The 25,392-nt window shown below is 40.7% G+C and overlaps 1 protein-coding gene across 6 annotated transcripts in view; it reads right to left on the bottom strand.

Annotated features, from left to right (window-relative positions):
* The window catches only part of chchd3a (coiled-coil-helix-coiled-coil-helix domain containing 3a), a 72,166-nt gene extending 47,481 nt beyond the window's left edge, over positions 1 to 24,685 (bottom strand). For 2 of the 6 annotated variants that reach the window (XM_044343544.1, XM_044343545.1), the window contains exons 1-4: positions 24,429 to 24,685; positions 22,292 to 23,390; positions 16,407 to 16,500; positions 5,342 to 5,522 (exon numbers count right to left, since the gene is read on the bottom strand). In XM_044343544.1, the coding sequence (XP_044199479.1) occupies positions 5,342 to 5,522; positions 16,407 to 16,500; positions 22,292 to 23,390; positions 24,429 to 24,509 (1,455 nt within the window). In that variant the 5' untranslated portion in view covers positions 24,510 to 24,685. The remainder of the gene's footprint in view (positions 1 to 5,341; positions 5,523 to 16,406; positions 16,501 to 22,291; positions 23,391 to 24,428) is intronic. The other 4 variants (XM_044343546.1, XM_044343548.1, XM_044343549.1 and 1 more) reach the window with 4 other exon arrangements.
* Between the last annotated feature and the right edge of the window lie 707 nt (positions 24,686 to 25,392).

The raw sequence follows: 25,392 nt of genomic DNA, 5'->3' as shown, positions 1-25,392 counted from the left end.
AGAACACAAAAGTGTGAAATCACCATGCAACACACTCTATACAGAAATCTCAAATATACTGCAATGCATCTAGCTACCATCTACTTGTGCCCCGATGTTCCCCTTTTCCTTACTGTGATTCCCCCTGAGTTGCAGAACATGTGTGAGTGCTGACACTGAACATGTTCCTCTCACACAGCCGAACCCCAGGAACCCGACAACAATGACAATGACAACACACACCCCTGCCTACACTGCTGTGAAGTTTCAATTACTGGTAGACTAGCTGGCTGGCTACTGCCAGTCAGTCTGTCAGGAAAGGGAGTGACTGGTGAGGGAAAAGCCTGAAGGACAAGCGCTCCCACCAGGGTGGTTTTAAACATCTAGGGCCCCAGCTACACTTGACACCACAGCGATTTATATTAAAACATACTCAGTTGTATTAAAATGACAAGATTAGATGCCTAAAAGTATTCACTACAGTAGTTTGCTTTAACCTACTTGCAGCTCAGTTTAGATGTAGGCAAGTTGGCACTCTTAATGTTGCTACAGTATCTTGTGAAAGTGCAAAGATAGTGAGTACAATCACATTGCACTCCAGGAAAACAAGTAAAAGCAAATGTAAAACAGTGGGCATTCAATTTGTGCATGACAAGGAGGAGAATATTCGTATTCCTTTTTATTTATCAAAAATAATCACAAAATGTTTTGTAAATGTCTTTCTAAAATATGCTGAAATTAAAAGGTGGTTTAGCTTTAGCTTTCCACATAATTAAGTTTCTTTCAGCACTTAACATGACAAGAATCGGAACCAATACATTAAGAACCAGGATCAATAAGCGGAGCCTAAATCAATGAAATCTAAAATATTCCGGCCACAGTCTGAACCCGTGTCTTGAGGCAATTCTCCAGAATGGGTGTCAGCGTGTAATTGGCGCAGCTATGGTTGCGGAGGTTATGGCCATTATAGGTGAGCATGGGGAGGGATAACCGCTCACAGCATTGCTCTCATTGTGTGTGAAGGAGAGGAGGGAATGTGCGGGGTCCTGCTGCTCACCGTGACCTGTATCTTAATGAGGGGGACAAATCAATACCGCGCTGGACAAAGAGCACGAGAACTGCAGCTGCCATAGATAAATGTTTTTTTTCAGTGGCAATGAACGTGGAGAGCAGGGTTCAGGTCACTTCACATTCAATTAAAACAATCTGAAGTACAATGAAATCACCAATGCAATAAAAACATTGAAATTCTGACTAAATATTGTACCTCCTTTAATAGCTTCTAAATAGACAAAGGTGTCCAGCCTTTTACTTTTGAGGTGTTCCTTTTTCTTTGATTCTTATAACAGGAAAGACGTCTTTTTATGAATTTCAATAGCCCATTCTAAGGTTAAAACAGACTCAGCAATATGTTTTCTACACTGACACCATATATTTGACAGAACACCGACCTGAGATACTATCAGGTATGATGTTTGAGATGGCCTAGACAGATCAAATGAGAAAAGGTGGGAGAGCACACAATTTATGCGAGTACTGTACTGTAGACCTTTCAGACTTCTCACATTTCAAAAACTCTGAAGCTTCCTGGTGGTCCAACTGTCTAAGGCACATAGCATATAAATGCAATGTCTCTGATTTGAGTCCAGAAGCAGACCCATGTCAAACTGCAGTCTCTGTCCCCAATGTTCTCTGTCACTGTCTTCTGTCTACTATCCAGCTGAAGGCAAAAAAAAAAAACAGTCCTCCACATTTGGGTAAATAGACTGATTGATGACAGATGCCATGTTTATGTGAGGGGTGCAGCTCATGTAGTTATTTTGCATTGAGCTAGGAGTAAGCGCGATTTCAATCTGCTGAGCGTCTCTCATATGTAAGGTCTTGAATGACAATGAGGTTTACCTTTAGGATGCTCTCTCAACTTTTACACTCTGCACAACACTGTAAATACTAATAATGTCATTTCTCTTGACACCCAAACTGCCAGTGGGCTGAGATAAACCCAGCAGTTTTCAAAACACACCCACTTGTTTCAATAATTTTCAAGAAACAAGTAATTTTATGGAATGTTTTTTGATTCAACACAGGACTTTTTTAAGTCCAACTGATGTTGCATGTGGTCATTCCTTTTTGCAGTCAAAAATAATGTCCATGTGTTTTATTTAGTAATTGCTCTTTTTGTCGTGTTTTTGTTATTTGTTGGTTGTGTAGGTGTCCGTGTTTGACTGACAGCAGCTGACAGGCTGAGCCCCAGCAGGGGAGCGAGAGAAAAAGTAAACAAACTTGCATTGTAGCTTTCAAGCCATGGGTATACAATGTTTTGTTTGCATTGGTACTGAATAGAAAAGACCACACCAGCATCTAAACGAAGTAATGTCTGCAGGTATGTTTACATGCTGTTTAATGCGCTGCAGTTGACCAGCCTGTGAGCTATCTTGTTTGGTCGCTTGTTACAACAAGCTAAGATACAGGACTATACGTATTCATGTCTGCAAGATAGATACTTTAGCAGGGAGGATCATCTGAGTTCTTTTTCTAAGTCTGTGGCTCTTGTGTTGTGTAGCAGGCTGCTGTCTGGTGGTTAGTCAGTATGAGCATCTGCCAAGGATACAACATTTACTGCTGATGCAAATATGGTTTCAAATTAAGCCATTTCATTGGCTGTATGGAAACAAGTTCTCCATCCACGTAGATGGAGAACTAACAGTATAATGCAAAGATAGGGGGCACCAACATGAAACCAAAAATCAAAAAATATACATTTCTCCCTTTTGGTTTCAGATTTTTTCTTTAAGGGGAACACAGGACAAATAGTATAGTCTGCTGTAACAGAAAATAAAACATGCAATTTAATTTCAGTTTGACTTATTTAAGTATTTTAAGTGTATTTTTTTTAAAATCAACTTGGTTTGAGCAAAGGCAAACATGCATAATGCTTTTTGCATACTGAGACAAGATAAATATTGTAAAAAAAAGCAAGAATGAGGAGACAGTCCTAAGACAGAAATTCGATTTAATCTCACTGATTAATTGTTCAAGGACGTAACAGTACAGTCTAAAAGATAATACATGAGGTGTTAACAGGTATACTAGGAAAGGGGATTGAATAAATCACCCCTGAAAGCTCTATCAGCCACCAGATTATGTGCTTAGTACAGCAAACCACAACCTCTCCCTGGAGCTCTTTCTAGATCAACTTATTGACTTTGCCCAGCAATCAGAACCAATTTCACCTTCCAATTACTGATGCTTATGTGCATTACGACAATGTACATTTAATTCGTTGTGTAACCTATGCAGAGGATGCTTGTGCTTGATGAGGGGTAGTTAAAAGCTCTTCATGTGAAGGTGAGCAAACAAAACTCTAAATGCTCATATACTCATATTTCAGGTTGAATATCTTAGCAGTAGGTCTTCCTGCCTTTTTTGAGTATAAAAGGGAAAAAAAAAGTCTCACACTAGGACACAGAAGGGCAGAAAGATAGACAGACAGGAGACAGGGACATACATAAACAAAAAGACCATAAAAACATGTTTTAGGTTTCATCAAAGATGAGTTCACTGCGGGTAGCAGACAATCCTGGAGTTTGACAAACACAGAGTGAAATGACAATGGGTGGGAGATGTCTCGGCCGAGAGGCTGCCTTTTAAAAAACGGAAAAGTCCATTTCCAGTTGAAAAGAACAGTGCCTGTGTGGAAGCGTCTGACTTGACAATTACATGAGTAGTGCGAACGGCACTGTGCCTCCACTGATAACCCGTCGGATTCTATTAAAACTCCAGCACTCCAAAAGAATGCTCAAACAGAGGAAATTATCACATAGGCACACGCGCGCGCACATACACACACACTGTTTTAAAACAGTAAAACCCTGTCTGACAATGACTCTTGTACTGCAGTGTGTGTGTGCTTAAAGAAAGTAGAGATGGACTGGAGGGAGAATCAACTGGATTTGTAAAGAAAAAGTAACAGACAAAAAATTAAACAAAGACTGTATATGTTTTGTGTGTGTGTGTGTGTGTGTGTGTGCTCAGTCTTGTACTGAATGCATAGCCACTGTTACTTGCTATCTATGGTTTCAAGGGATGATAATGGCCCTAGGTTAGCCTTGGGGCTACAAGCAAAACCTTCGTAGAGTACAGGAGGAAAAGTTCTCTTAAGTACTTCAGGAGCACGCAGGCAATGACATGCACAAGAACTCCAGTCTCTGGCAGTTCAGTAATATCCATCACTCACGAACCTGCTCATATTAAACAGACAAAAAGCAGGTGTTACATTTTTGCCCTTTCTCCCATCTCCTCCCCTCATTTGTCCTGTCTCCCTCCCTATGAAAAACAACACAAATTAAATTACAGAAAACCTACGACTGAAACGGCTTTCTTCACAGATGCTTTAGGGAAAAAAAACAAAAACACATCACATCATGTGTCTCCTCCTCCTCGCCATCTCTCTCTCGATGCCTGTTTTGCGTTTTGATCGCCGTTCCAAATGAGGGATCCCTCATACACTTGTCCTGCGGCGTGGAATCACGTCAACGCTCCTCACCCGCTCTTTCTCTCTCTCTCAAAAAATGATTCATTTTTCTATTACGGCGATGAACGTGTGAAATGAGCTATATAATCAATAGCATAGGTTTGTAAACACCAGCCGCACTCCAGGGAAAATGTGTTTTCTTTTTTAAAAACAATGCGCTGCCTTTGTGTGTGTGTGTGTGTGTGATGTGGAAAGCATCATCGGACGTTGTTTACAAGGGCAATTTACAGGAAATAAAGACACTGGCTGTGCAAAATGAAGGTACCTTTCTATAATACTGCAGGATGAAGAGGCAGAGATACGAAAGAGGACAAAAATATCAAACTACATGATGTGAATATAGCAAAGATATGTTTACTTACTGTACATTATTCAAAATAAAACTGTCCTCAGAGTTTATATTATGTAGATACAGCTATGATGTAGAAACAACTCAAAAGAACTGTTAAATTTACTGTGTGTGTTTCTGTGGATAAGGGTCGACACAGTCAAGAAGGTTCTATGAATTACTGCTCAGAGATGCTCACACACTCACAGCCCTGACATTTGTCTCTGTACAAGGCATGACCCATCGATTACAGCAAATGGCTTCACTTCTGTGTGCCTGTGTGCTAGAACAGGAGTATGTGACCATAAAATGGGACTGTCTTCATGTAAAAATTGCTCTCATCAGTGAGTCTGCGCTCGCAAGGTCATTCAGTTAAAATGTTCATGTCTGTTTGATACAGCGGCACAGATTTATGTAACTTAATGTTAAAATAAATGAAAGCGTTCAGTTAAAGTGCACCACAGCTGCCATATATCAGCGCTGTTGGTGGATAGACTTACATAGAGCTGAGCACGGAGCCTCTCGTCTTCGGTGGAGATCCTCTCCCTTATGACGGCCTGCTGGAGGCTGTCCTGAGCCATGGCCCGCTCCGCAGACAGGATCTTGGACACTTCATCCTGCACTAGGGACATGGCTTCAGCCTGAGCCTGCGCTGATGCCCGGGTCTTCTCTGCCTCGAGCCTGCGGAGCATTAATGACATTTTACTTCATGTCTGACAAGGTTTCTACACGTCATGTTTATTGCAGGGGTTTGTTATAATGTGCAACAAGCTAGTGTAACTTTATTCAAGACGAAGGGTATGACAAAGTCAACACTGTAACCTCAACACGCTCTCTCTTATTGCACTTGTACCTGATCAGCCACTTGAGAATTTGTACCACGGCTGTTTTAGAGTGACTGTCCTCTAGTGCTTGATTGTCTTGCCTCGCTTGTAAGTCACTTTGAATGAAAGTGTCTGCCAAATGACAAAATGTAAAATGTAAATGTAAAATAATAACAATGTACCTCTTGAGAGTATGATATGTACTATTCACTATTCCTTCCACTACTGCTATCTATAATGCATGACTGGCTACTCAAATTTCCAATTTACAAAGTCATGCTCTCCATAATATGTTACACTGTGGTCATTGTGTCTTTGCCTTAGTATATTTCTGTATATATGATGAACCTCTAAGCTCTATTTGGCCTAATATGTTCTAAATGTAAAAATCAAACCACTTTGAACCGAAAAGGATTTTCAAATTAAACAAAAACACATGTAAATAAATTAAATTATATGAAATGATCATCTTGTGAAGACAGACAGTGAATTAATGGATACATTAGGAAAGTGTTAATTCAGAGCAGCAAATGTTTTTTTGTAAACTATCAGAGTATCATTGGTGTTTATAGCATAAAGGCCACTTTCACATGCTTCTTGTACTGCATGCTCCACTGTCGCAGCACGTCCCAATAGATTTAAAAGGTCACAAATGCAATTACAGTGCTAATGAAGCATATATATTGGCCAATATACTTGTATATTGATTTTTCAAACCACATGTTATTGCTATTCCAGAGCTTGCAAAGAGGGGGCAACGTTGAGAAGTAATGGTCAATCAACACTGAAAAAAGAAGTTACAAGTTGAAGTCAGTGTCTCAAAAAGCTGATGTAACACAGTCGGTTAACATCTCTCATAGTGTTAAAATGATTTTTGTATTATTTCCAAATCATTTACGCAGAAGCAAGATCTGACTACCCATATGTAACAGACAAAAAAACACTGCAACTCCCCCCGAACCAAGAATCATCCATCCAATGAAACAGTGATATAGACAGTAGCAGTACACTCTCTGCAGACACAAGACCACCGTTTGAACCCTGTCACTGGGTTCTCATAGTTGCCTAGCAACACACTCCCTACGCTGCGACAGTGTGCTTGATTAGAGAAGAGGAGGAACGTCCCTGAAACCCTGAAAGTCTTCCTCTGCTAGGAATCAAACAGTGGTGACAAGGTAAAATAAACACAAAACAGACTGAGCGAGTGCCTGAGTAAATTATGACAGACTGAATGAAGACACTGAGGATCTTAATAAACTTCTGCTCGAGAAATAAAAAATCCTGAGAGAGCTGTGAAAGATAGCCTTGACGAGAGGTAGACTGCCTGAGAGTGATGGGGAATGTTGATTGGTTGTGTGATGTATTCCACATATAGGAAAATAGGTTAGAGTGAAATTCCTACACATTCAAATGAACTATCCATCATCCATCAGTTGTCAGAAGTCTATTTCATTCATTGCTGTATGACAGATACAGTGGAAACCCCTTTTAACATGGTGATCTATTACAATAACACATTCTCCATTCATTTTATCCATGATACATCTAAACCAATACATATTGTTAGATCAAATCTGACACTATATATAATGTCATACAGAATTTGTTTATATTATATCTGAGTCATTTACAACTTCATCAGATTTTTGGCATTGCTCATTAACTTGTGCACAATCAGGGTTGTCCGATGTGTGTTGTTTTTGTTCTCCTTTCGATTCTGTTTTTCTTGATATTACTAGTACTCGTTCATCTGTCAATGTGAAGGATTTTCATCTTTTATTCTACTTTAAAAATCTCATTTTTCTCTTTACCCACCTGTGAATATACCCAAGATCTAGACAGTAATGAATCATGATGGACAGTCTGGTCAAACTGATCACCACACCGTGCCTTCGGCTTTGAGCAGATGACGGCTAGGTCTAATAAAAATATGTCTGATGTCTTAAAGCTGCCATTTGCCCTGCAACACCACTAAATGTCAGAGAGCAGGGGGGGAGAGCGAGAGGAGACGAGGGGAGGGACGGAGAAAAACACAGAAAAAGAGAGAGAGTGGGAGAGAGAGAGGAAGGGGAGAGTGAGCGGCGGCGACATGACATGTTTGGCCCTGAGGAAGTGAAGCAAAGAGGGAGTGAGGCAGAGAGTGGGAGAAAGAGATGGAGGGAGACGGAGAGAGACCAGCCATGTCCAGTCTCACAGTCCACTGGGCTGCACACGTCAGCACACTCCATCCATCATCGGGCTCTGACTCGCTCGCGCACGCACATACACACACACACACACATACACACACACACACACAGAGGGAGCTTCCTAATGGCCTTTTACATTCACCATTTCCCCACAATCCACGCCTCCCTGCCGGCACTGCTAATGCACCTAAGCTACCTTTACTCAAGAAGCTTTGGCTGTTGCTATTGCTACTACTATGACAGAGAGGGGACAGTACACAGTATAGATTTTTCAAAAAAAAAAAAAAAACGCTTAAGTGGTTCTCATGGGCTAGCCTGAGCAAGCAGCTGACTCTCTGTAGCATGAAACTGGACCGTTGTCATTCAAGACAAATGTATACTTAAACCATCGTAAGAGACTAGAAACAAGTGGCAGACAATATCTACAAGAAATAAATGTTCAGTTACAGTTCTGCCATAGTAGAATAGTAGAATGAGTGGAGCCAAAACTTTGGCACTCATGAAACGGTTTCATGTGCAAGTGTTGAAGGTGTGCAGATGTTTGAAGGACAACCAGCATTCTCCTTCCCACCTGTCAGCAACACTGACACTCAGGAGTGCAAAACCTCCTTTTGTTTACTGGTATTGTTTTGTCAAAGAAAACCTACATGACAGACAGGTATACCCACTTAACTTTCCATTTTTAGGGATTTTGACAAATTAAGAAAGAGGGAAATACTAAAATGCCTTGATTTTTGATGTTCTTAATGAGTCAACTAATTAAAAAAAAAGAAAGAAAGAATGAAAATTAGTAGGTTTACTTATTATCTCAAAATAAACCATAACATGTCAAGTGTTGAGCTTGACCAAAAGCCGGACAAGTGAAAGAAATGAGGACAAGAAAATGGAGAGCCGAGCGAAAAAGTCTATCAACTGGCTTCCTCACAAGTGCTAACCCAAGCAAAGACTGCTATCACTAGCTGGATGCTATCTGTCTGCTTCACCTCTATTGCTTTCCAGTCAATATTGCCCTGTCCCTGGGATATTGGACGCATTTTTCATTCGACTGTAGAAGATTGGCACTGGGTAGGAGAGGGGGGCTTTGAAGTAGAGAATGGTTGAGTCAGGCAGAGGGAGGAAAAAGACAGCATCCATGTAGGGGAAAGGAAAAAAAAATCAGGTCTTTGGAGGATAAGTGGATGATGTTTGGCCCGGTGCTGGATACAAAGAGAAGGATAATCTTGGCCGAGTAACCTGTGTTTTGATGGCTCAGTGGATCGAGCCTTGAAAAGAGGAAGATAGAAAGACAGAACCATTGAGGTATCATTAATTTGAAGAGGAGTGGATTGCAAGTGGGTCAGACTCAGTCGGTCTTTCCAGAAAAGCAACTCACTATTTTCAGAAGATGACCTTGAACAGAAGTACAAAAGGAGTACTTCAGTTCTTTTAGGACACTATTTTTAAAACTGACAGAGATTAGATCTGCGGCAGTTTACATGAAAAATTTATAGGTCGAGTTGCTGAGATGCTACAACTTAGGGTTAAGTGACTACATTCAGGGCAACACATGTGTGTATATGTGTGCATATACACACTTTCTAATACCAACAGTAAATGTAGACATGGTCAAAAACGATGTGCTAAGGTCAATACCGCGACAGCCAATTCAAACATAAAAAGCCATCATCTCCACGCACTCAACAGGGAATCATTTCAAATATCATTATCCTTGTGCAAATATCAAAACAAAATAAGTGTCTTCTACCTTTTCCCCTTTTACCTCTCCATCAGTTACCTTCTGTCTCTCTCCTCAGCTCTTCAACCATTAATGCTTCCTGTTGTCTGCCTGTCATCTAACACAAGATGCGTCTCAATACAGTCTGCCAGGCGGGATGGATTCTGACTGAACCGCATAACAGTGCAGGCTCGATTCAAGTGCCTTGAAACAAAGGCATTTAAAAAGGCCCAATGCAATATTGATGTTAGGAATAATGTCGCTGAATGCTGGCTATGAATATTTTATGGAGCTATGCACTCTCTCTGACACACATGTGCTCACACATAAACGCACACATACACCGCACCTGACCGTGGGTGTTATGAAATGCCGGGATACAGTTAAAATTAAGTGTGTGAGTAACAAAACGACAAAGCAGTGAGAAGATTAATTTAGAAGTCCCCACACTGCGGAAGGAACATAAAAGCCATTTTGTGCACCCTCTCTATTATACCCACAACTATAAAAAGATAACTGCAATGGCCTTAGTGCTGTGATCAACCCTCATCAGTAGTATATGGTCAAGAATGGATATCATCATCAATCTTACCTCTCTTATTGTCTCTTCAAATATCAGACCAAGTGCATAAAGATCTAACTCCCCACATACAGCCATTTAATACAGTGAAAAAGGCAGAGCAAACGATCTCAACACTTACTAGTGTGGAATAAGTTCAGAGGCCTGATGGCTATCATTCTGTGTAGCTACCAGGGTGTCTTATGGCGCTTACATAGTGGGATGATATTAGATATTACTTGTATTCAACTCCCTCCAACTGATTCTGTCAGTTCTGTATAAGCTTCAGTGATACACAAACCACAGATTTGTTATGAGATTGGACAGAGCCAATAACTATAACTGTACTGAATAGGTCAGCAGCAGGCTACAGCCTGAAGAAATACTGTGGTTTCTGTTGCAAGATGCTTTTATTGTTCAATGACTATTACCCTTACATGTGAAACAGCCTTATACACTGATGATGGGAGTACTTTTACAACAATATGACCATGTTTACAAAAGGAAAAAGCCATTTAAAATAAAGTGCTTTGCTGGAAATTACAACTATCCATGCAGGTAGTGAAATACTAAAGTAATCACATCAGCCACAGATATCCCCAGGAAGAAAAGAAATATAAAAATGTGAAATTTTCAAAAATTAAAAAAAGACCACATTTTCTGATGAAGTTTAATGTGTGCTTGCTTCCTGAGCAAAAGTGGCTCATTATTGTTGCTTAATAGCTGGGGGAGTATAAAATGTATAGAGCTGCGAAGTGGGAGGGGCTGCTGGTCCTGGAAGTGTTTTTCCCCATTCTGTATTCCCATTTCAAATTGATACCCTCAATATTACTTAACACAGAAACACAGGACTTTCTTGAATAGGTTTATATTATGATCACCATGAGAAATCATGTTCTGTCCATGATTTTGGCACAACTATGAATATTAGAGTTACCATGAGCCTCAGCTGCCGTTGCCATGCAGAAGAAGCCAGTCAGAGGCACAAATCAGAGCGGTAACAGACTTCGTTGTTGAAGTTGTAAACAAAACGTGGCACCATAGTTGCTGAATTTACTGAAAAGTAACCCAGAAATGAAAAGTAAACTGATTCACTATGCTTCTATGGTGTTCTGTATGGTTACTATAGTGTTGCTAGGTGGTTGCTATTGCGTTTAGCAGGGTATGGACAGATTGTGTCTAGGGTGTTATAGTAGGTCTAGTTGTGGTTGACAGGGTGCTTTGCACAGTTGCTAACATGGCACTAGATGGTCAGTAAGTGGTTGCTAGGTCGTTCCAGGTGGTTGGTAGGACATTACCAGATGGTTGCTATGGTGTTTAGGATGGTTGGACTCAGGACAGCAGCTAGTTTGCTAGTTGGTTGTTTGAGTGTAAGAGGTGGTTGCTATGGTGATTCTGGGTGAGGGACTGCTAATAGTGGCTAGGGTGTACTATGTTTTTGGAGATTAGAATGAAGAAATAGTAAATGAGACCGGCAGTGTTACTGATACAGACACATTTCAAAGTCAGAACTCTCCAGACACAATCCCTGCTAAATTAGGTCGGACTGGGGAACTGTTTTTCTAATAACCTCCAAACTTTCTAACTCCTTTAGAAAGAGTTGGAGGCTGTGTGTTCGTGTTCGTGTGTACTGTGAACAAAGATAAAAGGCAAAATAAACAAAATGTAAAAATCTGTAGTCTAGACTATCTTCCTGCGTCTGATCTGGGAGCATTAAAGAATTCAAGAGGCTGACTGGTTAACAGGGAGGAAAGACAGAAGCTCTGGGAGAAGGTCAGTGTTCTCACTCAAAAGTCAGACATGCAATTATATCGTACAGACCGACACAAGCAGCTTGATCACATGCTGAAATAATGGGCTGAAGTATCGCAACAACGACTAACCTTTAAGTGTTAGAGTTGGACACTCAAACATATGCATTTCATGCACAGAAGGAGAGATATAGAGAGAGAAAGGAAGGATGAAGACATGACAAAAAGGGGAAAAAAAGAAGTTGAGATGGTAAGTTGAGAAATAAAGACATAGAAACAAAGGAATACAGGAGACATGAACAAACGGACACAGCAAGGGGATGAGGGATGAATAAAAAGACAGGACGGAGCAACCAAGGTGGAAAGCCTGGAAGAAAAACACAAAGAAAAGAAACAGGATTGAATGGTGATGCAGGATGAGTTAGGTTGAGGAAGGGGAGACAGGATGGAGTAAGAGTCTCCCCCCACCCCCCCATCCCACCCTCCCTCTCATCCTTTTTTTCTGAGTCGTTCTGCTCTGATGCCTCACAGAGAAGCAACAGAGGTAAATCTGCTCCCTGCAGCCGCTCCTTGCTACAAATGAGTTTAGGCTGCACCCAAATGAACTCCTCACAGAGCCCTTACTACACTTCTACCAGAGCAAAACATGCAAAGCCAGATCTCTGGAGTTCATTTATGGCCTAAAGCTAAACAGAACAACTACTGCCTAATCTAAACACCACTGTTCCTCGAAATTCCCTAGATCTATGTACCCTACTCTGCAACAGTGCATTGGAGAGTGAAAGAATTACACTAAATGTGGATATAGTTAGATTTTACACCAAGGCAAACTGAATGTGTTCTAGCAGCTCATGGAGGTTTGATGTCCTTTAACAAGACATAATTGTTATGCTTATTTTGGCAGATCCCTAAAGCTTTGCTTTCCTTTATGACTTTTCTTTTTTTTACACTCTGAACATATTGTAACGTAACATGCATGAATTATTCATGTTTTTTAACAATGTTTGGACTAGTTTTGTGTGGCAGGCAGTAATAAAATTTCAGACAGAATACAGAAATAAAGTATATGAGAGTCACTTTAAAGGTTTATAAGACCCTGTGTGCATTAAGAAGTAATATTTGAGGGGTGGACCATGTGATCACAATGTGCGGGTTCTTTTGTTGCATATTATTCCTCATCTCTCTCCTATATACCGTCAGCTCTCCAAGTCCAAATTTGTAGTCTACATTAACTTTTTTCCGAGTGTCTCACAATAACTGCGCAGGTAAGGATTCAGTGTCTTCCTTCAGGATACTTCAACAACAGACAAACTGCGGGAGCAACTGCTGGGGTTGAACGTGACCTTGAAATTTTGGTTTCATTTATCTCATGTGTGTGCTCATGTGTGTTTTCTTTTCCAGTGACCTTGGGGTTCACATATTCTTCCATTTCCCTGTGTTCAAGCTGTGCAGCGGTTTCACTGCAGGGTTCTGTAACTAGTAAGGCGCTGTGCAGTCTCGTTAGCTGAGCTTTGATACACTCACACACAGCCACAAAAAAAAAAAAAAAAAAACCTATTTCACCTCTTACACCAATTTTGCAGCGAAAGCTACCCAGTCTTCCTGAGTCTTTCAACACAGCGAAGGACGCAATCGCTGTGTCTTGTTTGCCTTCAACAACCAAAAAACTCCCTGCAGATACTGCTTGCACTGTGGGAAGGTAAAATATCTTTGCAATTTAATTATGGTTTGACAGTCGAGATGAGAAAAAAGGCACTGTGTTCCTCTCATCTATTTCAATTAAAAGAAAGCACCAGTCACCTTTATCTTCCAATAACGACAAATGAGTAGAAAAGTTCAAGCAAGCCCTAAGAGATGTTGGTGTGTTAGAGTAGGACAGAAAGTCTTGATTACTGTTTTTTTCAACTAATTCATCCATGTGTACTTTTCTGTGTATTTTTATTTCTATTTAACTTTTATTTTCATCTTCTTTTACTTTATTCTGTATTTCTGTATGGTGCCGCACTGACATGTTCCCTTTGGGATTAAGTAAATCTAATTAAACAATTAAGTAAGTAAATAATTAAGTAAGTATATATCTATCTGTCTTAGTTGTTTTGGTGTTTAGTTGAATGTGACCAACAACCAACAGGCAAAACAACTTATTCACTTACCAGGACTAAAAGGACTCATGTATCAACCTTTTGTTCAGCCCAAAAAGACAAATGTATTGAGCTGACCCTTGCCTGACTCAGCTTATATTGACCAGGATTTAGAAATTTGAATGAGGTGAGATAAAGTGCCTAAGCCTACAACTTCCACTGTCCATGTATCTTACTTCACTAAAGATTAATTTAGAAGTTTAAGGCTCAAATGTCTGTACATTGCTTTTATAGAGTGGTCCTACATAATAGACAAGTCAAAGATGAAGGCTATTTTCACATAAACTACACAGAGAATATAAAAGCTAAAGCTTCTTTTTACTTAAATGAGGCTTTAGTAAATGTTCTGGAAGGCCTTTACTGAAAAGTTTTCTCTTTCAGTATCATTACAGTTTGATTTATATCCAATGTATTAAAGGTTCTATATGTAGGAATCAGAAATTCCTTCTCATTAGTGACACCGGTGGCCGTTAAGTGAGCTGCAGTAAGCATTCTGTTGCTTGCACTCACAGATTGAGCTGCAGCCCTAGACTTTTCCCTCACTTATGCTTCTCATAATAACATAAAGAGCTCTAATGTTGTGTTTTACACCATGTTTCTGCAAAGCTATGTTCTGCTATCGCTCTTGTTTTCTGCTCCTTTGTTGAAGAAATAATGTTTTAGCTGTGTGTGTGCTTGGGAGTGGGCGACTTGTCGTTGCGGGGGTGTTTTGTTGTGAAATGTGTAGCGGTTGATGGAGGCAGCTAGCTGTATCATTAGCTGGAAAGCTAATATCTGCAGGATGTTTCTACCCGGATAGCAACATATTTGTTGTGCTAGATGCCAGTCATTTGGTGACATGAGCGGGAGAGAGGCAAGGCACTTGGAAGCGCGCAAAAACATCACATCCGTTCGATTTTCACAGAAGATCTGGCCTGGGCCCTTCACACAGAAATTAGTCCACAGGCTGATATACCCAAACAATAAAGTCAGGGAAGGTCTAATTTTTTAAGTTCTGTTACAACCTGTTCACTCATTGGCAATAAAAAATTATTAATTGCTTCATAATACTTACATGTAGAACCTTTAATACCTGCCAAACTATTAGCTAGGAAAATGGACACACACTCACACAAACACTAATAGAAGAAACACCATGTAACTAAATTAGCAACAGAAAAATCAAACAGCAAACAAGGCCATATTAAAAACTGATATTAATATGCATCTACACACATACTCACAAGAACTGGCTAACTGATGATTGCTTGTTTACCAATGTTCAGTTAAGTCTTCTTAAATGAAAATGCAGCCCATGCCAAGCACAAACAAAAACTGTGGGCTTGAAAGCCACCATGATTTCAATTAATTGCAAGGAGGGTGTAATTTTGAAGCACTTACTATTCTGAACAGACATCAATAAGTGAGCTGCAGGAAGCAGTTACATCAAAAAAAATAAAATAGCCAGGAAAAAAAAAATCAATAGACAAATGATTTCTTAAAACCACTTGGTAATTTCTCTCTTCTTGAATAAGCCTCAAGAATGAGGCTAATCGCTAGGCTAGCCCTACCTCCTCCTGCATATAGAAAGCTTGAGTTTTTTTCCTCATATTGTACAAGGGTGCGTTTAGTGGCTAATCACAGTAGTTCATTCACCAAGGTCTGCTGGAGATCATCCAGGCCTATTAAAAAGGGCGAGCACCGCGATTATCGGACATTATGGCATATGCACCTGCTTCTTTATGGTCAAAAAGGAGAGGAGAGGAGACGAAGAGGAGAACTGAATATGCTCCTGCATGAAAAGTGTTTCTTCATCAGGCAGGGCTAATGGATCACCCACTCAACACCCAGGAAATTACCTCAGGACAGCACCCTCCTTCCTCAGGCATGATTAATTGATCCAGAGAGAAGGAGAGAAGAAGCAGAGATAGAGGGAGGAAAAAGTGCTGATGTGCTTCGGAAGAGAGGTAGATTGGAAACACAGTGGGGATCGGAAAGACTGGTGCTGACCTTTTTGACTATTAATGAAAGCGGAAAATAGTCACAATTGAAAATGTCTTTGGTTTCTAATGAAATCCTGGAACAGGAATTGACACTAGCACCCAGAACCCTGATTCAATCTATCATGATCCAAAGAACGAAGGTAGGAGAGATACAAAAAGCGAAAGAGAGAGATAGGGAGACAAAGAAAAATGCACACTGCATGGGCAACAGCAATGACTTTCACCAAACCCGAGGATCTTAATTTCAACTCTAAAACTCAAATTATAGCAACCAATTCACTTCCTAAAAAATGCTTTGCAACACCGAACACCTCTGTGTAAGTTCATAAACAAAAGCTGGTTTATCATTTCCCACTGCAGCCGTGTATATGTGTTTCTGTGTGGGTTTGTGTGTAAGCGTCTAACCAGGCTTGCAGCTCTTGCTCTGCCTTGGCCCTGTCCCGCTCCAGGCCTTTATACAGCTCATTGGTGATCTTCTTCCTCAGGGCCTCTTCATCAACTGGGGACAAAAACAGAAGAAAGGCAGAAAGAGTGTTAGAGAGGAAGGTAGTAAGTAAGTAAACAACTGTTGTTTGCTGACAGGCATATTGTGTTTGTTGGGACACTGAATACAGTAATACTGTCTGAAAAGTTAAAAAAAAAAATAGAGGGGGGTAATAATAGTTTTTTTTTCAACAGATGTTAGAAAACCTGCATTCAAATCAAAAAAATATGATGAGAATGATGTTTATAATGTGTTTTTTAAGTTGTGTATGTTCTCTTCGTGCTTTGTGTGTGTGAAGCAGGGTGAGATGAACATGTATGTGTGTGTCTGTAAGTGTCAAAACCAGCAAGAACACACATCAAAAAGGACCTAGTGTATTAGAAAATAACATCACAACACACTTAAACACAAAAAGAGAAAAAAATGCCTACTTTTTTGCTTAACACACATACACACACAAACCAAAGCGCAGCACCTCCCTATCTACCTATATTCATGTCAGGGACATCATACATGTATGACTCCATGTCCTCGCTGGTCTATCTTGGCAGGTAATTAAGCATGAAAGTAAAGATGCCAGCCGGCGACCAGGCCAAAACGTGCTCTGAAGACAGAAGTGCCATGCGGTGTGCTGCAGCACTGCAATGAATGGGGGAGTGTCTGAGTGTGTCAAGATTACTCTCACACTGCATTAGTTAGATGGGATAATCCCTATTGTCAGAGTCTATTATTACCTGGTAACATGTGGTAACAGCGGGCCGGTTGAAGGGTAAACATATACCCGTAAAGACCTAATTCCATCTTAATCAGATTAACAATATAAAACAATTTGTACAAAGCTATTATTTTTCTTATCATCTTGGGGCTGTCACTACCAAATCAGGGGATGTTATCTAAAAATCAAATGGCTTTTCATATAAAAAGAGTTCCATGAAATAGCTTTAAGATTTCAGTGATGTTTAAGAAAAGAAAAAAAAAAAACTGCGGTTGAACTGAAGGACACCAGTTACCAAGAGATGGCTGCTTTTAATGCAACTGGTGTCATGGATACATAAAATCTGTGCTCATTAACATGCATCTCTCTCTCTCCACCTTCTGTCATTTTAGTCCTCTTCACCTCCTTTGGCAGCTTTGTCACACCCACACTGTTAATAATTTGCTCTCAAGTGACTTTCCTGCTTTAACACACAAAACCAGAGCATAGTAAACTTAATCCTTTCTCTGATTTCCACCTTCCGTAACCTCCTCTTCTCTGCAGCAAATGGCGCATAACAAGAACACACAGCATGACAACTCTTGGGTACGGTAAAGAGAACGAATAAGCGTCAGGTAGAGAGAGGTTTAGGTGTGACAGGGCTTCAGAAGAAACACTGGTGCAAAGAGAGGAGGGTGATTGACAGTTGACAACTTTTTGCTGCATAGTGTATCCTCAAAGACATAGGCTGCTGTCACCGACTGTCCAGAGCGTGAGAAAATAATATCCATCATGTTTGACAGCACTCCGAAGCTCCATTGATCTCACTGCAGAGGAGAGTCTAATTACAACTCTGTTAAGAACTGCAGCAGAAATACAACCTGTAGGGCTTAAATCCAGACAGAGGTTCTGCCACGGGGATGTCTGTCACGTAACAATGTAGTTATAATGTTATTTTATATCTGATGAATATGAAAACATCAAATGATATGCAATGGTTGTCTTCTGTGTACAATGATAATGATGATAATGAGTTAGACATGTAGAAATGTGAGTTTTAGTTGCAGTACATGTGAAATACTGTCACTGTCTCCTGGATACTAGAGCTGGGCAATATATAAATATAATGTACGGTAATATGATGATGTATATCGCTTATATTTCCCAAATCTAATTGGGTCTGAGTAAAAAAGTCAGATTTGTTTACTCCAACAGCAACGTACTAAACGGACAGGCAAATGTCACATTTTGCCATAATGAAACTTGTGCTTACACAGCTTTAAGCCACAGTGAGTCAGTCTGTACACTGGATACCCAACTCAAGTGGCGCTTTAAGTCAGAGGTTAAACCCTGTCATTACAAACTTTTTTCCCCATCAGGTAAGACTGGCATTTCAGCATCAACTGCCCTTTAAAATATCTCATACTTACAATGAAAATATATACCCTTTGGCCTTGCACTATGAAAAGTAAAAATTTAAAAGTCCTTTGAGTTCAGGCAAGCCTAAGCAACTCTTCATTTATCACCACATCCTCTCCGCCCCTGCGGAGAGAGGCTTCTGATAGCTAGAGGGCCTCCGGGGTCAGCCGGAGAACAGGTTCTGATATGATAAACACTCTCTGGGGTCCTTGAGGGAGGCTGGTTGGGGTCAGAGACAATTCCGGATCAACAGAGCCTTGTCAATCCTGAGTAGGACATGTAAATGTTAAAAAGATTAAAAACTCATCATCTTTTTAGACATGACCCACTCCTTTCCTTTTTCCACCAATCGCTACACCTTGTGGAAAAACCCATAGAGGAGGAAAAGAGGCGGTGGAGCACAGGCTATTGGCAGTGGAGATAATAGACGAAGGCAAATTGCGTTTCTCATCAGAAGTTTCATTAACCCTAGGACCCGCGTGGAGGGCATAATCTGTAACATTACCACTTCCTCACGTTTCCAGCTTGCGCTTAGTCGAGTCACCGCGCACCTTTCACTATGTTCAAATAGGAAAAAAAAAAAAAAAAGAAAAGCGCCAACAGCAAGCTCCCAGCCCTGGCAGGCAGGTGCCATTTCTGATTTTATTCACAGTCCTTTTAATTCAACCTCATGTTATAGAATAGAGCCAAACTGATCGTTTCACAAGATAACAAGAAAAGTCAGTTTCAAAACGAGAGTGATATATTTCACAAGTTTCACAATCACATTTATGCGCGCGCACACACGCACACACGCTAAGTCACCCACAATTCTCCCATTGTTTTCCTTTGTCTCTCCCTTTTCCCCATTCTCTCTGCTGCACCTGGGAGACATCTTTAAGTAGGCTATTAGTCGAGTGCAGTGTGTGGGCTCTGGTATATGAATATTTATAGCACATTGGAGAAGGTGTAGGAGGTTCAACCTTGACTATGGTGTAATCAGCACACATACTGACTCAGGCCATGATTTAGAGACAGCCGACCTGCTGGGAGCCTCACTCGATACCCAACTCTCGTGGACACACATAATCAATGTCCGCCTCATTAAGGTCATACCCTTTCAGGATTGGGCTGAACTTTGCAACTTTTTAACGAGATTCACATTCACATTCATCGTACCTTTTTTTTTTTTCGGTTCTTTAAAAAGAGCATGCTAGATCAATCGTCCAAGTTGACTTTTTTCCTCTCCTTCATAGTAGTTGGTGAGCTTGGCACATATTAAGCTGTTATTATTGAGGTGACCGTGCAAAGAGGAGGGCCAGTGCCTGACAGGAGTCAACCATGAGCATAGTCACCGTGGTGACTATGAAGCAACATTAAAAATACAGCCAATACAAACACACACACAATCCTGGACACTGCAGATATACTGTGCACACAATAAGATGGAGAGTGGAGAAAGAGAGTCCTCTCTCTGCTTTGATTCCTCATCTTTGCCTGTTCTCAAAATTTACAATCAGTGTTTCTACACTGAAAGAGGAAAAAATGGACAGACACTGCAGCGATGACAACTTCACATCCTCAATAGAAAATTTTATGGATTACATCCATAACTGACCCCTTGAAGAAGAAATTTAACATCTTTAATGAAAACACTGTGTTGTACCTCGGAAGCAGCTGGCAATTTCTCATAATGACTACACTCAACACTCTCCACACCCATTACAAAATTAAGTGAGATATTGTTGTATTTATCTTTCTATCTGGAAACCAATTAGCACAAACAATGGAAGAATAATTTAATTAAACATGGGGGGAAAAATCTGTTCTGAAAGTGGCCCCAGAGCTACTGGAAAACACAAAAAAGTGCTTTGTGGAATATACATGAAAAAAATCTATTAAAGGTGCAGTGTGTAGAATTTAGTGGCATCTAGTGGAACAGACTTGGCAGAAATGGAATATAATATTCATAAGTATGTTTTCATTAGTGTATAATCACCTGAAAATAAGGTTGCATTTTTGTTACCTTAGAATGAGCCCTTTATATCTACATAGGGAGTGGGTCCTCTTCCATGGAGGCTGCCATGTTGCACCGCCATGTTTCTACAGTAGCCCAGAACAGACATACCAAACACTGGCTTTAGTGAGGGCCTTTCGCGTTTTTCGCGGGTTTCACGGCCACTGTAGGTTCTCCTACATGCTTGGAAGGGGAGGGTGAGGGGTATTCAGTTGGTTGCACTCTGCAACGTCACCACTAGATGCCACTAAATCCTACACACATACACACACACACACCCACCTCCTTCACTTACTGAGGCCGCGTGGTTTGTTGTGTGAAACTGCGGAGGTGTCGTTTTAATCACTGGAGTTAGTGTGGCGTGGCATAAGTTGGCCTTTTTTAATTACCTTATTGATTGAGCACAGTCAAGGATGGGGAAGCCTGCCCACACCCTGGATGCCACCCTCTGAAGAACCTGCACCCACGCCCTGTTCTGTACTGTGTAATGAACAGGTAACATTCAAATGTCCTCTGCCAGATGTGTCAAGAGATAAGGGACGTGCAACCACACTAAGCAGATAATAATTCTGAAACTTTACTTTAAGAGAGAAGTGGGAAGAAGAGTAAGTCAGTCTGCGTGTTTAAATTATTGCATTTTGCAAATTATCGCAACTAAAACAATGAAACTTTCTCGGTGTAGTTTCATGCTAAACTACAAATATCAGCGCTATCCTGAAACTGAAACTATCTTAATATTTTATTAAATTCTTTTGCATTTCTCAATCTATTTAAGATTCCCCATAAAACAAGACTTAACCTTTGGTAAAAGGTTCAACAAAGATCAAAAAAACAAGAACAAAAAATAGCGGCTACTGCTGAGGTTAGCCTCAGTATTTTGAGTGCTTTCACAAACTGCAGTAAGGACAAGGGTTATTAAGACAGCTTGAGCTCACGAGTGACGAGGCAGAATGGAGGGCCACTAATTATAGCATCAATTTATTAACATTATTACAAGAAAGAATTAATCATTTCATTAACAATTTGGGAATGGCAATGAATCATAATATGACCAAGGCTACTGTGAGACCCATTTTTTAAAATGAAGACTAATTACAATCTGCAAGAAAAGCTGGAGACAAAAAGCTTAAGGTGGCTTAAAGTAAACACCCACACAATAAACACAATTAAAATTCAATGTAGCTTGGACTTAAAATAAATCCTTGGACAGTTCATCCCCACATAACCTTTGCCTTCTAATTAACCATGCTACTGAAGAAGTGCCCCAAACAACTCAGGATAAAATGAGCCATTACCAAGAACAATACACTTTTTTTTAATAAATGAGCATTCATTCCTGCCTCTTGTTAAGAGGAAAAGGACACAAGTTCAAAACTAAGTGAACATTTTTTTAATGGAAAATGTTTCTGGTCTCACTTCTTATTAGCTTTGAACTCAAAAAGTATGTAGTAAGTTCTCATACGACTCCTCATCATATATTTTTCTGTACATGAAATGTGGGATCATGGTAAGTTTGTCTTTGTCTTAACAGTAACTGAGCTACCCTTGACCACCAGAAAACTAAATCAATACCATATTTCTGAATAACAAGCTTTATAAAGCAATAAATCTGGGGAGATTCCACTACCTCAACTGCTTTCTCCACCATACATATTTATTAACACCAGATGTGTTGCAAATACTGGAACAAAACTCACCCGCTGGTGCGGCAGGAGGTGGCGGGACTGGACTCGACTCAGGTACTACCACTGGCTCATGGACAGGAGCAGGAGATACTGGCTCTGGGACAGGGGCAGGAGATACTGGCTCCATTGAGGGCTGAGGAGGAGGTGCAACTGGTTCACAAGGAGCAGTAAATTCAGGCAGGGGAGGTGCAGCAAATGGCTCAGCCAGCTGTGGGGAGAAAGTGTCCCCTGAAAGATCAAGGGGTGCTGGCAGGGTGGTGACAGACTCGAAAACAGGAGGAGGGGAAGAGAGGGGTTCCGATTCAGGAAGAGGGGGAGAGGTGATGGGTTCAATCTTGACAGGAAGGACAGGCGGCATGGGTTCAGCTACGAATGGAGGAGCACTGGATTCAATCACAAGGGGAGGAGCAATGGGTTCAATCACAGGGGGAGGAGCAATGGGTTCAATTACTGGGGGAGGAGCAATGGGTTCAATTACTGGGGGAGGAGCAATGGGTTCAATTACTGGAGGAGGAGCAATGGGTTCAATTACTGGGGAAGGAGGAGCAATGGATTGATTGATGGGAGGAGACAATGATTCAATTACAAGGGGAGGAGGAGCAGGCATAGTTATGGCTTCCACCACAGCAGGAGCAGGGCAGGGAGCAGGGATTTGGGGATCAATGGGGGCAGAAGGAGGAGGGAGAGATGTAGGCAAAGTTACCAGCTCAACAGCAGCAGTAGCAGGGGGAGGAGGCGCCACCACAGGCTCAAAAGCAGGAGCAGCGACAACATTAGCAGCAGCTGGGGGTGATGAAGCTGGGAGCACCATGTCAATAATGGTGGGTGCTGCTACCTGTTCTGTAGGAAGTTGAGGAGGAGGTGGTGGAGGTGCAGCCACTGTCTCTGTGGCAGATGGAACAGGTGGAGGAGGAGCTGGAGGTGCAACGGGTTCTACAAGAGGAGGAGGAGGAGGCAAGGAGGTGATCGGGTCAAAGGGGGGAGGCACTGGCCGCAGGAGAGGAGAGGGAGTGAGGGTGGGCGCCACGGGAGGTGGCGTCGGAGTGGGAACATGTTGATGTTTCGGAGGAGATGCAGGTTCCCTCATGCGGTTGATGACATTCTCAGAAAGCTGCAAAGGAGAGTGGAAGAAAAGTTTAACTTGAACAATGAGAATGATTTAGAGGAATACTTTGACATAAATACACTGTTTATCTCATTTGTTTATCTGTACACAAATAGTTACAATACATAACTCCCCATAAAACCACAACTTATCAATTTCTCATTTCGGTTTGTGTGTAAGTGCATGTTCATAAATGCAGTTTAGAGGAGCAGGTGCCTGTCAGAGGATTTTTGTAACGATTTTGTATCATCTCCTGGCTGTAAGCTTCATACTTAACAGATATTAGTGATATTGATCTTCTCATCTAACTCTCAGCAAGAAAGCAAGTAAGTGTATTTCCCAAAATGTTGAACTATTCCTTTAGGTTGTTGTTCCTTTGGAGAACTATACATAGTGTTCACCAGGGAAAGACAAAGCTCAGCTTTCAATCTGTTTAGCCTTACTCGGTTGGCTTGCCAAGAGAGTAATAATAGTCAGAGCCATGCCAACTAAAGTCTTATCTGATTGACTAAAGCCTCTCAATCTATATTTATCTGCAGCTGGCAATGACACAAGGGAGCTTATAACAGCTTGCTTCAGGTAAAAATTTAAAAAAGCAGTCATTTAATTGCAATTAGCACCTAAAATGTACATTTTACACGTTTCCATTTTCAAACAATAAGTGTATGTATAAGAAATATTCGAGTCCAGTTCATTCAGACATTGGATGACAGACAGCACGAGTCTGGTGACGTCAACATCAACACTCCCAGAAAGGACATTCAGAAGTTTCCATTCATAAGCATGTGTTGTTCATTTGTACACTCAGTCATATTTTATTTTCTAGTGTACTACCACGCCGTGTAGATTTTCAGAATGAATGAAAAGTTGAGGACAGCTGCCTTGAGTCCACTTGCAGTAACACTTTAGCATAGCTGCAGTAAACTGTACAGCAGTCTTCATGCACCATTGTATTGTATAGTACAAATATCGCCTTCATGCAGGTATGTAACACTTGTTATCGGGTCTGTATACTATCACTTACTACCGCTTACACTTACTTACCCGTATGCCCTTCACCACCGTTATGTTCTCGTTCTCATCTGACTCAAATGAGACGCGGCGGGTACTGTTGTTCGCTCCCATTGTCACACCGCTGGCTGTCAAAGTGTCTAATATCTACATGTAATATGGGAGACTGACATCCACTTGTGTGTTATTTTGGGGTAGTTTACTTGCGTTAAAGCCAGGTGTAGTTGGCTAGGGCCCACAGACACAGAGAACTGCTTCGGCACGCCTTCACTTCCGTAGCATGATGTAAGTGAAGAAAGTGCGAGCTGATTGGACAGAAGCGTTATCCGTGCTAACATCAGAGTTTCCCATTGGTTATTGTTTGCAAGTGGCAGAGTGAGAGTGTGACAGCACTGCCTGTCTGACTTTCCCTAATTTCCTAGTTGATTGACACCTCTACTGTTTGCTGTTTGCTGTGTGGCTTTTGAAAAGCACCGTCTAATATTCCATAGATTGAATCAGAACAGAATCTATTTTCTACTAACCTAATAATAAAATATTTATTGTGATAAGAAATAAAATATAGGCTATAGGCTACTTTCAATGAAACATATGTAATATCAAAATGATTATTTTATATTATACTGTAAGGTTTTTTCAAACCAATGCAATATTTGGTCTAAGTTATGCGACTTTACACTGTTTTCCGCAGTGTATTCTGATTGTTTAAGTTGCAAACTTATTATACTTAGTTGCTGACTGTAACACATTTGTTTCACAACCCCTTTTCTCCTTCAAAAATGCTAAACATCTGAAAATGCATTGCTATTTTTGACACAAATAGCTTTATCTAAATAAAATAGTTTGAATTTTACAAATTAGGATTTAAATTAAGCAATGCACCTAGTTTCAGTGTAGTGCTTGAGAGTATTAATAATCATTGCTATAACAGTTTGGTCTGTGCTCAAAAGTCCAGACGATCAGTACCCAACCCTTCAAGTTTCACTTGTTTTATACA

Source organism: Thunnus albacares, chromosome 23 (genome assembly GCF_914725855.1).
Source record: "Thunnus albacares chromosome 23, fThuAlb1.1, whole genome shotgun sequence".
NCBI lineage: Eukaryota > Metazoa > Chordata > Actinopteri > Scombriformes > Scombridae > Thunnus > Thunnus albacares.
Note: the sequence above shows the minus strand (reverse complement) of the source record. Positions and strands in the feature narration are given on the sequence as shown.